The 19,169-nt window shown below is 35.2% G+C and overlaps 1 protein-coding gene across 1 annotated transcript; it reads left to right on the forward strand.

Annotated features, from left to right (window-relative positions):
- The first annotated feature begins 6,632 nt into the window (after window positions 1-6,632).
- On the forward strand, window positions 6,633-18,825 carry LOC144436020 (putative oxidoreductase YteT). The gene is given in 12 exon segments (XM_078124693.1): window positions 6,633-6,722; window positions 12,120-12,225; window positions 12,228-12,277; window positions 13,185-13,244; window positions 13,931-14,038; window positions 14,376-14,432; window positions 14,745-14,875; window positions 15,540-15,594; window positions 15,812-15,904; window positions 16,682-16,918; window positions 17,830-17,991; window positions 18,694-18,825. Coding segments are annotated over 12 exon segments (1,281 nt in total).
- The last annotated feature ends 344 nt before the right edge of the window (window positions 18,826-19,169 follow it).

The following is a 19,169-nucleotide window of genomic DNA, read 5'->3' on the forward strand; positions in this document are numbered from 1 at the left end:
GAACTTGATGACAAAGATGGTGCATCGTGTACATCTACCGTCATTCCGATGGAACCATGGAAAAGCAACAACTTTTTCAATTTACAAGCCCTTGTTCAAGTCAAACAAGATGGCGCATGTACTGAAGTTGTCGAATTCGCTGTGCTTGCTGGAATCTCACAAAATAGTCATGTAAGTATTCACTTTCAAAATATTTCGATTCGTTATTGTTTCCTTGATACACAGTTGTGCCGATGGAACTGGCAAGGTGATTTATTCGCCGATTTCTTCTGTACAGGGACTGTTACAGACCTGACTTAAAATCTGTGGATTTTTATAGCTTAGTTATACAGTCATCCTTTGCATTCGAATAGGCTTACATGAGATACCATATATTATTGTTTTCAGAACTGCAGTTGTTGCGCTAAAGGAGCTCCCACGCCACGTTTGCTAGGCACCCAACGATTGACAGTTGACGAAACCTTCAGGGATATGTTCATCAGATTGGAACCAAATAGAAGAATGGGGAACGTACTATCGGAAGATACTCATAGAGATTTGTGCGTACAGCTCGATATCAAACAACCAGAGACCGGGGCTGACGTACGAGGACTGGCTGCTAACATCGGTCTCAGCAACAACACTATTGCAACGATCACTAGCAACGTGATTGAAAACAAATATCAAAGTATGTCAGATCTCGTAATCAATTTCTTCTTTTTTATTAGGAAGGGTTTACCAAAGCAGCAAACAGTGGATGACCTGAGAGAGCGTTTGATAGAAATCGGTGCCTCGACCGCTGCAAATTTACTCGAGGATGAAGTAAGCGCAACTCAATATACGTCTTTTGAGGAATCTTCGTTCGATGATAACGATGAACATCTCGCTGCACTTGCGAAAATGACGAGTAGTCGCGAAAGTTCGGCAGAAAGTAGAAAAATAACCACGCCTGACTCTGGAATCTCTAGTCCCATTGACGGAGAAAATCCTGCAAAGAAATAGAGAGAGAGAGAGAGAGAGAGAGAGAGAGAGAGAGAGAGAGAGAGAGAGAGAGAGAGAGAGAGAGAGAGAGAGAGAGAGAGAGAGAGAGAGAGAGAGAGAGAGAGAGAGAGAGAGAGAGAGAGAGAGAGAGAGGAGGGGAGGGAGATGGGGAGGGGAGGGAGATGGGGAGGGGGAGGGAGGGAGGGAGGGAGGGAGAGGAGGGAGGGAGGGAGAAGGAGGGAGGGAGAAAGAGAGGGGGAAGTAATGAATAAGTGAAAAAGAAAGTCTAGCAATTCCCAAAAATTAGTAATAATTTTAAACTTGGTAACTCTGGATAAAATTAATACTGTACGCTGTACTTCATAAACGTTTTGACTCAGCCGATCACATAACTATAATCTTCCAATGACCACAAAGCACGCAATTTTAAAAGTAATGGAAACAACAACTCACAGCATCCTCACAACTCTATGTAAACTAGTTTGTATACATATCATACAGTTCATGAGTATTGAAAAAAAGAAAACTGTATTCGTTGATTCATACAGTACAAAGCTGGAAACTACTGTACTGCTGCACAAACTTATCTAATTTTACAAGTACGCAGTTTAAAATAAAACTTAAGTTTGGCGAAATACTTTTTTTTTATTTTTATAGATATGTTTGTTATATATTTTTTATTCGCAAAATTTAATTCAAAGAGCTCATATATTTTTGATCTTCAGTGGCATTCCACAAGTTTGCACCAACATTTGTATTTTGCCGTCGAACAAGCGAAACCGAGACCATTTTTTTAAAATGATAAATGTTTGTTTTCTACGAATTCGTGAGTCTAGCTAACGTAGTCCACCATGTCAGTTGAATTTACCACGGCTCAGAATAGGGGCATGTACAATTCTAGATTGATATTGATACATGAATTTTTAAATAGGCCTGGTAGCATCATTTTGTGTCGGATTACTCGTTTTATTCGTTATTAAGACCTAGAGTTTATTTCGAAGTCTTTGTTGTTTGTAAGTTGACTCACTTTCCCGAACAGAAATAATGGCATAGCCCACCACTAGTAAAAAAAAAAGCCTCACTATAGCGTGATTTAGTACTCAAGATAGCAGTACGTAGTAAGCAAAGGAAAGCTTAGATTATTTGACATGCATGTATTTCGTATAGTGGCTCACAAGTACTGAACTGAATTAAATCTAAACCCGATTTTGTACATTCTTGACATCAGAGCACGTCCCCTGAGATCTTTGTGATCACAGTTAGCATTTATGCTAGTATTACCATACGTTGGAGAGCTCCCCCTACATCTATGGCATTACACTGAGACTTTGATATATAAACAGGATGTTATTTAAGTATTTGAGCTGTGGCTCGAGAGTGAAAATAGTAAATTGTGCCTAGTGAATATATATATATATATATATATATATATATATATATATATATATATATATATATATATACTGTATATATACTATATATATGTATATTAGATGTTTTCTCTTTTGCAAATCCTTTTGTCCAATTTTAAATAATTTTAAGAATTGCATAGTTTATAGCAAAAGTGCTACAGGTTGACTGTAAACTCAGGGATTCCATCAGTACCAACATTGTATATTTACCTGTGTAATTGTTGTATATAATGTGTTTGCCTGCTCCATTAAAGAAGCCACAATAATCACATCAATTACGTCACATGTTGGGAGATTTTGTAAATCGTGATGGGTCAATAACTTACAGGGTCATATTTATAACTAACAAGGCTCCAAGTATTAATCAAAGTTTTTCCATAACACATTTTACACTTGTGGCTTTAGCTTTATTGCACAATCCATCATTTTCTAAAGAGAAAGTAAAAGTGAACACTGACCCATAATATCAATATTAGATCACAAAACAACAGTTTGAAATATTGTGAAAATTATCACGTGCTAATAATACTTAACGATATCGAAGCTAAGCTTCATTTGATTGACATATGCTACCTTCAACGTGAACACACTTATTTCCACGTTGCATCGTTGTAAAAGACCAAAAATGTTTTCCAGGGGTGTCAAAGTGTCTTTGTCGTAGAAACAATATCACAGGAAGACGTTGATAACATGTGCATTTCAAATATCAAATTCAGCTGTGGTGTTATGTTTGAATATGATATGTCTATTAGTTGGGTGTATTTGAGACCTGACTTTAACTTACCTTATTTCAACAGATGTATACTACAGATTTAAGCAAACATTTGTTACTTTCTATTCAGTTACAGGAGATTTCTTCTTAGCTTGCAAATGCTACTGAACGATGTATCAAGATTAGTGAAACTGATCAATGACAGTGGTTTCGTGCCGAGATAGACACAATAAAGATAACACAAAAACATCCCTTACACAGTGTCTGCTTTGTATTGTGTTAATGATAAAAATAATTAATACAAATGTAACAAAATATAGAGCAGACTCTGTGAAAAGGGGTGTCTGTGTGTTTATCTTTAACGTGTATGTATCAACATGAAACCTTGTGATCAGTCTCACTGATCTTGATACATTGTTTATTAGCATTTGCAATTGCAAGCTAAGACGAAATCTGCTGTATTATAGTGAACATGACAGGGGTTGTTTTACAGTGATTCACTGTCATGTATGGTCAGGTACAAGACCAAGGTCGACTTGCATAACAAAATGTATAGGTTTAGTAATGTATGTCATTAATTTACTTGTATTGTTTAATTATCGGTATTACATATACTCTGAATGTGTGTAGTTGAACTCGATCAAGTGTATTTACATGAAATATATATTCTTAGATATTATTCCCAATATTTTTCTCCGTCCAGCCACGAAAAATACGAGTGACATTAGGGGGGATTTGTCACTACACGAGTTTCACAACTTGTAGTGACAACCCTTTAATTTGGTCACGAGTATTTTCAGGTTGAATGAAGAAAAATATTGAAGAAGAACATAATTATACCAGCGCCAGTAATATCAAAGAAAAATCAGGGAAAGTGATGGCAATTTTGAACGCTTTTACTCATATTTCGAACACAGCAGAATGAATGACGTAGACACGCGTTGTCGTGACGTAGGACAACCAGGATACATATTTTTGGCTTATGTATGGTGTAATATGTAAAGTATACATAGAATTGGGGGGGGGGGGATTGAATGTGTTTGTATATATAACTATTTAATACTATATTATAAAACAACTCTTGTTTTGTCTATATCAATATAAAGCTAGAATATTGTTGTGCATTGTGTTCTTGTCATGTAAATGTACAGCACTGTGGTGTACTTATAAATTAAATTCCGAGTGCATATACATTACATTGTGTATGTTTATTGCACATCACTGTGGCGTGCATATGCATTAAATTTCAGGGTATATTTACTTTCCAGTGTATATACATTGTGTATGTTTGCAATTGTACAGCACTGTGGTGTACATATTTTAATTAAATACCAATGTATATTTACTTTCCAGTGTACATATATTGTGCCTACCATATTTTACAGCTACGTAGTGTGTATTTGCATTAATGTTCAAGGTGCTTTTAGACTATGGTATCGTGCTTGTAACACTTAACACAGTACAACACACGTTACTTCATTATCTGAGAAACTACCGAAGATGTGCACCTAACACTGTTGTCAGAAATTGTTTCATAACCTACGTGTTGTCTATCTATCTGTCTGTCTGTCTGTCTGTCTGTCTGGCTGTCTGTCTGTCTGTCTGTTTATCTGTCTAGTCTGTCTGTCTGTTTATCTGTCTGTCTGTCTGTCTGTCTGTCTGTCTGTCTGTCTGTCTGTCTGTCTGTCTGTCTGTCTGTCTGTTTATCTGTCTGTCTGTCTGTCTGTCTGTCTGTCTGTCTGTTTATCTGTCTGCCTGTCTGTCTGTTTATCTGTCTGTCTGTTTATCTGTCTGTCTGTTTATCTGTCTGTCTGTCTGTTTGTCTACCTACCTGTCTGTCTGTCTGTCTGTCTGTCTGTCTGTCTGTCTGTCTGTCTCCCTAACATATATATTTAGGTGACAGTTTGAAACAAAGAAATGATGCAATGGACTTGTAAATATATCTGTGACAGCTTCCATCTTGTAATGATATTTACAGATACCTACTTTAAATGTGACTGACATTCAAAGGACATTGTATGTGTGTCGTACGTGAACTCATGCCTTACAATAAAAGTTTGAATTTAGCCAAATGTTGGCGAAATCTTATCTTCTTGTTGATTTAAATTTGTTATTGACTACCACACCACCAAATTCAGAGAGCTTTTGAGAGAACTTTGCTCCAAAAAGCATGCATGTTTATATTTCTCGGTTTGTTGAGAAAACGGTTATCAGTATGTAGTGAGGAAGATAGCTCTTTTATTGACAAATTACTGTATTTTAGTGAGGCCATGCATTTACTGTCAAAATTCTTCCATTGCTCAATTTGACAGTTTTGTTAGAAATATTTTAATTTAGGGGTACAAAATACATCCATTAAAAGTAAAATCAATTTTGTTGGATGAGAACTAAAATGGCGCGCCCAGCCCCCCCCCCCCCACCCCACCCCACCCCACCCCACCCCAACCTTGCCACTCCCATCCACAGACTAAAAGAATTTTTTATCTTACACTGAACAAGTGATCTTACCTTGTACAAAGGATAGTCTCGTATATTCTGGTTTCAAGAACATTTTGATTTTGGAGTTGAATATCTTATTTGATAAATCATATATTTAATAGGAATAATACTTTTCAAAACAGACCAATCTACTGAAGTAGTAATATCATAATGTACAACATGTATCATAACAGTTGTCAACAAAAATTATGTATATACCTGTTTTTGTTTGTTTCCTTGTCTAAAGTATGACATTTTGTCGGTGTCAGGGATCGTACAGGGTTTAGGCAATTAATCGCTGCCACGATAAGGACTGTACTGTATTAGTCAACTTCAACTATTTCGGACAGTTAATTATACACCGTGTTGCACCGTACAAGTACAAGGGGTTTGCACCGCCGCATATAACGCCCGGTATGTTTCTCTATCTCTTTTTCCAGTATCATAACATTTGACTTCTAAGAATGATGTATTAGCCTAGTAATGGTTCAATCCTATCCAGTACACAAATTTGTATAAATGATATCTGTGACGGTAGGAGGAACTGCGGTTAGATTTGAAAAAAAAATGTCTGACGTGAATGACGCGAATGGGGTATAGAATAACGTAACATCGTTTACACGTAAATACAATTCACTAGAGACATACAGTAAAACAGATCATGGTTGTTATTTGTTGAGAGACTGGTTGGCCAGATTCTGGTTGACAATGTTGAGAGACTGGTTGGCCAGATCCTGGTTGACAATGTCGAGAGTCTGCGGCTGTTTGTCTGGATCATTGTTTAATTGTCCATGTGTGCGTGTAGAGGACATACATGGCGTATTTGTCAATGTTTCAGTGTTTGGACATTGATCCTTCGTCATGTGTGTCAGCGATTTTTAACCCCCTGATAGCAGCTAGTACCAAGTGTGCTATACGCAAGGTCAATGGTTAATAACAGAAGTTAGTTTGGTATCACGTTGTCTATTCAGTGGGATTATCAAAAAGTAGTATTGATCTGAAGTAACACATACTTAGACTTGCTAATTTGTAGTTTTATAACCAACAAGATTTAGGTAGATATAACCAACATGAAACAAGTGACTGCAGTTGTAATTGGAGCTGGCGATAGGGGTACCAACTATGCTGCCTTTGCGTTAGATGTTCCTGAACGATTTAAAGTAAGTATGAAGCTCTATCCAATCTGTCTGTCTGTCCCCTCCCTCCCTCCCTCCCCCCCTCTCTCTCTCTCTCTCTCTCTCTATCTATCTATCTATCTATCTATCTATCTATCTATCTATCTATCTATCTATCTATCTATCTATCTATCTATCTATCTATCTATCTATCTATCTATCTATCTATGGCTGTCAATTTATAGACACACCAAGCCGAGTCAATACGTCCCCCTGTCATGTCATGTTGACTGTAATTTCAGACTTCTGAGCATAATTGAACTGAGAGCCTTTTAGGAAATATATGTATACTAATACTATATATGTCTGTCTGTCTGTCTGTCTGTCTGTCTGTCTGTCTGTCAGTCTTGCGAACTGACCCACAGGCACGCATCCTGATCTGCTGTTGAATGGGTGATGTATTTCTCCAATGACTACACGTATATATGCACTTTTGTAGGTGGATGTTTTTTTTTTCTTCTTCTGTTTGTTGCATTCATGAGATAATATATTGTCATCGTTACTTAACACCAATGTATCTGAATGTTTGACTATTACAATCATGGTAATTCAACATTTCTTAACACCAATGTATCTGATTGTTTGACTATTACAATCATGGTAATTCTACATTTCTTAACACCAATGTATCTGATTGTTTGACTATTACAATCATGGTAATTCTACATTTCTTAACACCAATGTATCTGATTGTTTGACTATTACAATCATGGTAATTCTACATTACTTAACACCAATGTATCTGATTGTTTGACTATTACAATCATGGTAATTCTACATTTCTTAACACCAATGTATCTGATTGTTTGACTATTACAATCATGGTAATTCTACATTTCTTAACACCAATGTATCTGATTGTTTGACTATTACAATCATGGTAATTCTACATTACTTAACACCAATGTATCTGATTGTTTGACTATTACAATCATGGTAATTCTACATTTCTTAACACCAATGTATCTGATTGTTTGACTATTACAATCATGGTAATTCTACATTACTTAACACCAATGTATCTAATTGTTTGACTATTACAATCATGGTAATTCTACATTTCTTAACACCAATGTATCTAATTGTTTGACTATTACAATCATGGTAATTCTACATTTCTTAACACCAATGTATCTAATTCTTTGACTATTACAATCATGGTAATTCTACATTTCTTAACACCAACGTATCTGATTGTTTGACTATTACAATCATGGTAATTCTACATTTCTTAACACCAATGTATCTAATTGTTTGACTATTACAATCATGGTAATTCTACATTTCTTAACACCAATGTATCTGAATGTTTGACTATTACAATCATGGTAATTCTACATTTCTTAACACCAATGTATCTAATTGTTTGACTATTACAATCATGGTAATTCTACATTTCTTAACACCAACGTATCTGATTGTTTGACTATAACAATCATGGTAATTCTACATTTCTTAACACCAATGTATCTGATTGTTTGACTATAACAATCATGGTAATTCTACATTTCTTAACACCAATGTATCTGATTGTTTGACTATTACAATCATGGTAATTCTACATTTCTTAACACCAATGTATCTGATTGTTTGACTATTACAATCATGGTAATTCTACATTTCTTAACACCAATGTATCTGATTGTTTGACTATTACAATCATGGTAATTCTACATTTCTTAACACCAATGTATCTGATTCTTTGACTATTACAATCATGGTAATTCTACATTTCTTAACACCAATGTATCTGATTCTTTGACTATTACAATCATGGTAATTCTACATTTCTTAACACCAATGTATCTGATTGTTTGACTATTACAATCATGGTAATTCTACATTTCTTAACACCAATGTATCTGATTGTTTGACTATTACAATCATGGTAATTCTACATTTCTTAACACCAATGTATCTGAATGTTTGACTATTACAATCATGGTAATTCTACATTTCTTAACACCAATGTATCTGATTGTTTGACTATTACAATCATGGTAATTCTACATTTCTTAACACCAATGTATCTGATTGTTTGACTATTACAATCATGGTAATTCTACATTTCTTAACACCAATGTATCTGAATGTTTGACTATTACAATCATGGTAATTCTACATTTCTTAACACCAATGTATCTGATTGTTTGACTATTACAATCATGGTAATTCTACATTTCTTAACACCAATGTATCTAATTGTTTGACTATTACAATCATGGTAATTCTACATTTCTTAACACCAATGTATCTGATTGTTTGACTATTACAATCATGGTAATTCTACATTTCTTAACACCAACGTATCTGATTGTTTGACTATTACAATCATGGTAATTCTACATTTCTTAACACCAATGTATCTAATTGTTTGACTATTACAATCATGGTAATTCTACATTTCTTAACACCAATGCATCTGATTGTTTGACTATTACAATCATGGTAATTCTACATTTCTTAACACCAATGTATCTGAATGTTTGACTATTACAATCATGGTAATTCTACATTTCTTAACACCAACGTATCTGATTGTTTGACTATTACAATCATGGTAATTCTACATTACTTAACACCAATGTATCTAATTGTTTGACTATTACAATCATGGTAATTCTACATTTCTTAACACCAATGTATCTGATTCTTTGACTATTACAATCATGGTAATTCTACATTTCTTAACACCAACGTATCTGATTGTTTGACTATTACAATCATGGTAATTCTACATTTCTTAACACCAATGTATCTAATTGTTTGACTATTACAATCATGGTAATTCTACATTTCTTAACACCAATGTATCTAATTGTTTGACTATTACAATCATGGTAATTCTACATTTCTTAACACCAATGTATCTGAATGTTTGACTATTACAATCATGGTAATTCTACATTACTTAACACCAATGTATCTAATTGTTTGACTATTACAATCATGGTAATTCTACATTACTTAACACCAATGTATCTAATTGTTTGACTATTACAATCATGGTAATTCTACATTTCTTAACACCAATGTATCTGATTGTTTGACTATAACAATCATGGTAATTCTACATTTCTTAACACCAATGTATCTGATTCTTTGACTATTACAATCATGGTAATTCTACATTACTTAACACCAATGTATCTGATTCTTTGACTATTACAATCATGGTAATTCTACATTACTTAACACCAATGTATCTGATTGTTTGACTATTACAATCATGGTAATTCTACATTACTTAACACCAATGTATCTGATTGTTTGACTATTACAATCATGGTAATTCTACATTTCTTAACACCAATGTATCTGATTGTTTGACTATTACAATCATGGTAATTCTACATTTCTTAACACCAATGTATCTGATTGTTTGACTATTACAATCATGGTAATTCTACATTTCTTAACACCAATGTATCTGATTGTTTGACTATTACAATCATGGTAATTCTACATTTCTTAACACCAATGTATCTGATTGTTTGACTATTACAATCATGGTAATTCTACATTTCTTAACACCAATGTATCTGATTGTTTGACTATAACAATCATGGTAATTCTACATTTCTTAACACCAATGTATCTGATTGTTTGACTATTACAATCATGGTAATTCTACATTACTTAACACCAACGTATCTGATTGTTTGACTATTACAATCATGGTAATTCTACATTACTTAACACCAATGTATCTGATTGTTTGACTATTACAATCATGGTAATTCTACATTACTTAACACCAATGTATCTGATTGTTTGACTATTACAATCATGGTAATTCTACATTTCTTAACACCAATGTATCTGATTGTTTGACTATTACAATCATGGTAATTCTACATTTCTTAACACCAATGTATCTGATTGTTTGACTATTACAGTCATGGTAATTCTACATTTCTTAACACCAATGTATCTGATTGTTTGACTATTACAGTCATGGTAATTCTACATTTCTTAACACCAATGTATCTGATTGTTTGACTATTACAATCATGGTAATTCTACATTTCTTAACACCAATGTATCTGATTGTTTGACTATTACAATCATGGTAATTCTACATTTCTTAACACCAATGTATCTAATTGTTTGACTATTACAATCATGGTAATTCTACATTTCTTAACACCAATGTATCTAATTGTTTGACTATTACAATCATGGTAATTCTACATTTCTTAACACCAATGTATCTGATTGTTTGACTATTACAATCATGGTAATTCTACATTTCTTAACACCAATGTATCTGATTGTTTGACTATTACAATCATGGTAATTCTACATTTCTTAACACCAATGTATCTGATTGTTTGACTATTACAATCATGGTAATTCTACATTTCTTAACACCAATGTATCTGAATGTTTGACTATTACAATCATGGTAATTCTACATTTCTTAACACCAATGTATCTGATTGTTTGACTATTACAATCATGGTAATTCTACATTTCTTAACACCAATGTATCTGATTGTTTGACTATTACAATCATGGTAATTCTACATTTCTTAACACCAATGTATCTGATTGTTTGACTATTACAATCATGGTAATTCTACATTTCTTAACACCAATGTATCTGAATGTTTGACTATTACAATCATGGTAATTCTACATTTCTTAACACCAATGTATCTGAATGTTTGACTATTACAATCATGGTAATTCTACATTTCTTAACACCAATGTATCTGAATGTTTGACTATTACAATCATGGTAATTCTACATTTCTTAACACCAATGTATCTGATTGTTTGACTATTACAATCATGGTAATTCTACATTTCTTAAGACCAATGTATCTGAATGTTTGACTATTACAATCATGGTAATTCTACATTTCTTAACACCAATGTATCTGATTGTTTGACTATTACAATCATGGTAATTCTACATTTCTTAACACCAATGTATCTGATTGTTTGACTATTACAATCATGGTAATTCTACATTTCTTAACACCAATGTATCTGATTGTTTGACTATTACAATCATGGTAATTCTACATTACTTAACACCAATGTATCTGATTGTTTGACTATTACAATCATGGTAATTCTACATTTCTTAACACCAATGTATCTGATTGTTTGACTATTACAATCATGGTAATTCTACATTTCTTAACACCAATGTATCTGATTGTTTGACTATTACAATCATGGTAATTCTACATTTCTTAACACCAATGTATCTAATTGTTTGACTATTACAATCATGGTAATTCTACATTTCTTAACACCAATGTATCTAATTGTTTGACTATTACAATCATGGTAATTCTACATTTCTTAACACCAATGTATCTGATTGTTTGACTATTACAATCATGGTAATTCTACATTTCTTAACAGATTGTCGGTGTAGCTGAACCCCGACAGTTTTCCAGGGAGAAAATGCAAAAGTTGCATCACATTCCTGATGATAAAGTCTTTTCTGAGTGGTCAGAATTAGTCAAGACTGAAAACTTGCAGATGTTGCCATAATAACAACTCAGGACCAAGGTCACAAGGTACTATTTTCAGATATAGAGGTTTTTTTTATTCATTTTAGATTCTCAAACTTTTGAATTCATTTGACATAAATATTGTATTCGGCTTGCAATGCGAAAACACTCCCCTTTCCTTCAGATTTATCCGTCGTATTCTATAGCGAAGTATGGCCATTGGACTTACCCCACCCCCAGTCAAACCACACCTACCCGTGTTTCAATTCCAGGTGCTCACATTGGCCCACAATCAGTTTCCTTTCTGTAAAACATGGCCCTCCAAATGTCCAAATATTTCAAAAATATGGGTTAATAAAATGCTGTCAGGGACCCGAGTCTGAGACTTAATGGTAAGGACTATATCACCCCCCCCCCTCCCCCACTGACACCATATAGAATGTTATTAATGGAATTGGTTGTTTGCCACTACTGCCATCACCTTGGATTTGTTTGAAGGCAGTATATTATTTAATCCATGTGCTTTGCAGCTTAAAGGCCAGGGTTTCAATCCCAGGTTCTCACATTACTGTTATCTTATCAATGGAGCCATAAGGATTACATAGGATCATTCTTTTGTTCTGGACCAACTTGTTGAATACCTCTGGCAGACAACCGAACTGGGCCAGTATAACCATTTAATACCTTTCCCTCGACACCTTATGGAAACACAATGTACAAATGTACATTCGAACATTTTTTGATGTCACATGAAAAGCGACAGACGACACTTTTAGTTAGAATACAAAAGTAAAGGTGAAGGGTTATCAGAGGCGAATGTTTGCACCCACATAAAGCGTCCTGCAAACCAAACACCTGTCAATGTTTTCCATTGTCTTCATAACATGACTAATGTTTTATGTCACAAATACCGTGGAGAACTGACACCCCTTCCTCAATCCCATTCCTGATCATTTGGTATCTTTTATTTCAGGCCCCAGCCATATCATGTGCTAATATGGGCTACCATTTACTGCTGGAGAAACCCATGGCAGTAAGTATACAATAGACAGCCATAGGGTATAAGTATTGATAACAACACAAGTACATGTAGTTAATTAGCATATTATTTTTAGATTTTACCAATGTAATATAGGATCCCTCTAGCCCTCTGAAGTGTCAGAAAACGTTGTTTTTTTTGTATAATTCTGAATGGTTTGTGTAATGCGTTACCATAGTGACTAATAAAGATATATCTTCAGCTATGAAAATGATATAATATTACAATACTGTTACATGTAATTCTCTCTCTAACGTCTATGGTGTAATCATTATGCATGTAATTCACACAGGCTCTTATAACGCACAAGCAGTTTTCTTTCATTTTCGCAAGCCGGAGATATTTCTAAAATGAGGCTCGTTAAGAACGTTGCCGTAAAACAGGCGGTGGTTTGCGACGATGTTTTCTTTATCTCCTGTAAGGGAAGGTAATGCTATACTTTTGTCTGTCTGTCTGTCTGTCTGTCTGTCTGTCTCTGTCTGTCTGTCTGTCTGTCTGTCTGTCTGTCTGTCTGTCTGTCAGTATGTGAACATGATATCGCAAAAACTACTTTATCGATTCTAATGAGACTTGCTACACATCTTCCATATGATAATGACAAGAACTGGTAAGATTTTAATAGTAAACGCCCAATGTACTCAGTACATTGTTTTTCTATAATATTAGTACCTCCGTTGCAGGTAACAGAAGAAGATTGCCGTGAAATAGTAGTGGCATGCGAGAAGAACAGAGTTATGGTTGCTGTGGCACACGTACTCAGATATTTCCCACCGATAATCAAAATCAAGGCAAGTAATTTAGAAGCGAAGTCACAGTTTATACCAGAAATCATTGACAGTCGTGTGCGTTAGTCGTCGGTCTTCAAAATTACATGAAACTATTAGTACTATCTATCTCATAATTATACTAGTTTACTTATTCTAATATTAACCAAGCAAATACTATTAAGCGACTATCGGCAGTCTCATTTGGGAGAGATTACAGTTGGCTTCTCAGTACTATATGCAAGAGATGGACGCGTGTAAAATGTACACAAACACAAACACAAACACAAACACAAACACAAACACAAACACAAACACAAACACAAACAACATCATTATTTTATTCATTCCAAAATTTCAGGAATTAATTGACAGTGGTGCAGTTGGGGACGTTGTGAATATCCAACATACAGAACAGGTGAGCTGTTGATAACTGAATTAACGAAATAGGGGCAGTGCAGATATTAAAGCACAACTGTAACTGTTGTTACAGTGGTGGTAATAGGAGTTATGGACCGCCGAGGTACCCTTGTAACATGGGTCTTTCTCTTCGGAATGACAGTGCACCCTTTGAAACAAAGCAACATAATGATTTTTTATATAAATTATCCTTAGTCCAATACAAAATATTGCCAATTTGACAATTCACACTTTCCAAATAAATGGATCACCTGTCCACACTGCAGTTTGTGAATTTTCATGATTTTCTGTTTTATATGTTTACTACCAGGCCGGATTTTCGCTTTTTGCCCATGCATATGTTAGAGGCGACTGGAGGAAAGAGGAAAGCAGTACGTTTTCCCTGTTGTCAAAATCATGTCATGATATCGATCTCTTGAAATACTGGATGGGAAATGTAAGGTAGGTTATCAACTCTATACTAAGGACATCTTTGGGTCATTTCCTTGTACGCATGTCTTACATCATGTTAATGTCTGAATGTCTCAATCGTACAAAACCCTTAAAAGCAGTCATGTGTTCGTTCAAATTGTTGATCCATCAATAAACTCTCTCTCGAGGTATAGATAACCATTGTGACTACCGGTCCTTGTGACCAGTTCGGAAGACATTTCCGAACAGTATTGTACAATCTCTCTCTCTCTCTCTCTCTCTCTCTCTCTCTCTCTCTCTCTCTCTCTCTCTCTCTCTCTCTCTCTCTCTCTCTCTCTCTCTCTCTCTCTCTCTCTCTCTCTCTCTCTCTCTCTCTCTCTCTCTCTCTCTCTCTCTCTCTCTCTCTCTCTCGCTCGCTCGCTCGCTCGCTCCCTCCCTCCCCCCCTCTCTCTCTCTCTCTCTCTCTCTCTCTCTCTCTCTCTCTCTCTCTCTCTCTCTCTCTCTCTCTCTCTCTCTCTCTCTCTCTCTCTCTCTCTCTCTGAAATTGTAAACACATGTACAATGTAAACGGATGCATACAGGGATAATTGATATCAATTTTCATAAGCATATAACTCGTGTTTCTATTTGTTATGAAATTGTTACAAACGGTCCCGTATACTTAGTTGTTTGTTGTGGTTTTTTCCCAAATTAGTTGTACGCACGTATCATCCTTTGGCTCTCTGCAACATTTCAGAAAGAAAAATAAGGTAATTCTAATTTATGTTTTAACACAACTTTTGATCTTGCCTTTTGGTTTCAGAATCAGATAAATTATATGTGAATAAAATGATTTTCTATCCGACTCACTGTAAATCATAGACGCTATTCATATATTTTTTCGTTTATATATGTTGTATATATTGAGGCGGTGCCTCTCTACAAACTATAAAATGATATTCATAAGGACATTGTATTCTAACTCAGCCAACAGGTGCCAGCTCCAGATGTATGGATTGTACCGTTGAAGCTGACTGTCCGTATTCTGCCAAGAAACACTACATTCCTCAAATTCAACAGGTTCGTCTACAAGCTATGGTTACATTCACTATACTGTACATGCATATTTCAATTGATAATTTCTGGTGATTATTCATTATTTTTATCCAGTGACTTCTTATGACACCTGTTAGAGAGCCATATGCACAATGGTTAAAACTGAACGTTTTTTTGTACACATGTGCTCTAGCCCTAGACTGAAAGATCAGCCGTTTTGTAAGCTCTTTTCTCATCCGTTTCCACGGGTCCCCGAAAACGTATTTTTACAGTCTGTTCCAGCCAATAGCCAAAACGATATGCAAATTAAGCAATTTACCGAGCAAATGATGTTCTAATTCATCTCCTCGTAGTACCCAGCGTACAAGTATCTTGAACAGACTAAAATAGTTGATGATCAAATACGATCAAAGTTGACCATCTTGCAAGACTTTTTTGTTGTTGTTTTACTGCTGAACACGGCATGATTGTTATTGGGGGAAGTCTCATAATCTGAGTAAATAAAACTCGCTCTTCAATCACAATCCTGCTGTGTTCAGTAGTAAAAGTGCTCAACTATTGAATAAATTAAGCAACAAGCCAACTTGCCAAATGATCGACTTTGATCGTATGTTATATGTACAGCCGCCTGGCGAACTCTCCTTGTTTTAGCTATAAATGTATATGTTATGTACAGTCTTCTGGTGAACATCCCCTATTTTATAGCTGTAATATATACCGTATATATGTTATGTAGTCTTATGGCGAGCACTCCCCAGTTTTAGCTGTAAACAACTCTCCATCTTGAATTTCTGTCTACAGGGAAACACGGGCTGGCCTGTGTCTGTTGTATGTCGTGTTCCTGTTCCTGACATAGAGAACGTTACCGATGCGCTAAAACACGGACCATATGGACGATGTGTCTATGAATGTGACAACGATGTTTGTGATAATCAAGTTGTCAACTTCAACTTTGAGGGCGGTAGAACAGCATCTTTCACTATGGTAGCATTTACCGAGCTTGCGAGCAGAAGAAAAACAACTGTGTATGGCACTAAGGTACGAGTATATAGTTGTAGAACATTTTGAAAAACCACTCGCTGAGCTAGATTACTCATCTTCATCTCTAAATTGAATTACTAGTATAAAGAATGTCATATGGTGAGGAGCGAGGGACAGTAGTACTTGACAAATCTTTGTCACTGTGACTTGTGAACTAATATACTCTATTCACAGATGGTCATGAGACAAAATAATGTCGTTATAAGGTATTTACGATCAATATTAACATACCATCACTCGTGTTTGCACTTCAAAAGGTGCAAACACCGGTGGTAGTATTTTTGACTTTTCGTAAATATTTAATACGCCATTATTTTTACATCATGACCATCCTTAATTGAATAGAATATTAGTTCCCAAGTGACTAGTTTTTGGTCATGTAAGCACATTCTTAGTAAGCCTTAAGCTTGTGCATACGGGAACTTGAAGTTTTAAACTTTGTCTGTTACTTTTTTCAATAAATTTAAATAACTTTGGGGTACATTCTTGTATCACCACGAGTAAGATCGAAACACATAGGATCCTTCGTCATGGATGATTCCTAACGAGTACTAATAGTGTACTAAAAATAACTAGTTCGGGTTTGATGAGAATATATCAGAAAGAAATTTTAACATATATACACACTAAATTCATGGGATGAACAATCGGAATTGCTGAAATGTTACAGCCTTTACAACATGGGTATGCAGTTTCGATCAGATGCTATATCAAGTTCCGGTGAGACTGACAACGAGGTAATTAATACAGCATTTCCTTCCAAAGTCCCTGCAAAGTGTCAACATAAAAACTTTGTGGCACGGTCTCACTGAACTGATATCTTGTATTTATAGAAACTGCATGCTCATTGTGTATATTCTGTTTATTTAAGTAACCCATGGCCATATTCAAATGCCAATATTTTGCAGGGAGAGATACGCTCTGATGGTATGGATGTGTATCTGTTTGATTTCAACAAAAAGGAAACAGAAAAATATAACTGTGATGCAACACCACCAATAGAGACAACACTGGGTGCACATAGCTTTGCTGATTATCATTTTATGGATGCATTTGTTAAAGCCATTGCAGTAAGTGTGTGAGAAACAAACAGTCCAGGGATTAAGATTCAGCGACTGTTACCAACTGATATGTATTCCTATCTAGTTGGTGGATCAAACTTGTGGATATCACTCCAGACATGCTGTCACTGCCAGAAGATCTAAAACTTGATCTCAAAGTTTCATTATCATGCCCCTATATTTCCCTGTGTTGTCTTGAAGACTTATTTCTTACTGGTTACTGATAGGTCAGTGTTAGTGTCAATCAACTTGGGTGGATTAGGAAAGTAACTGTCTCAATCCGTCATCGGGAAAAACATATGCCCTTTTACGGCACTGTGTCGGTCGTAAAACCAACTGCCTTTTTATTGTTCAGTCTTCCTCGTAAAACTACATGCCGTAACCGTCCACATTGATTTTCATGATGGTCTTTGACTTTTAGCCTGGACTTCTTTCTTTAAGTTCAAATAGGAAATTGCTAAATAACTTCGGAAGTTTTGTACTGAGAGACAGTCAATTGATTCAGAAGTGTCTGTCTGCACCAGGTATCAATATAAACAAGCTTTTATTGATTAAGTAGGACACTGAATTTTGATTTTCACTTTCATCAAGGTCAAATTGCAATTTAAGCAATATAAGGTCGCACACATTACATTACCAAAAGGTAAACTTTCTGATAAGATAAAGCCAAACTATTTGTTTTTGAATATTTATTTTTATTTCCCTTCACAGACTAATGATGTATCTGGAATCAAGACCGGACCTCAGGATACACTAGCCAGTCATATTCTAGTCTTTGCTGCTGAGAAATCAAGAAAAGAAAACAGAGTTATTACAATAAATGGAGATTTAACTTATCAGTAATATAACGAAACACAACGATATGGTCGACATCAATGTCAATATTATTGTATTCAGCTCAACTCCAATGTACATTTTGTCACATAAAAATGACACAAGAATGTCAAAATTGTAAGAAGACCCACATTTAATTTCAGTGGTCGCCTGAGACACATGTCCAAACGAAGTGGTTTTTCTTTGTTTGTATCCGTGGCTCCGAATGTCTTCTTACGTCTAGCTCGATGAGGCGTTGAAGTGAAGCTTCAGAATCAAACGAAGCCACCCACAGCCAGGGGTGAAGAGAGATGTTGAGATTCGAAGCCACAGATACCTGTCAATTTCTGTTCAAATACAAAGTTTTGTAAGTT

Source organism: Glandiceps talaboti, chromosome 5, assembly GCF_964340395.1.
Source record: "Glandiceps talaboti chromosome 5, keGlaTala1.1, whole genome shotgun sequence".
Lineage (NCBI taxonomy): Eukaryota > Metazoa > Hemichordata > Enteropneusta > Spengelidae > Glandiceps > Glandiceps talaboti.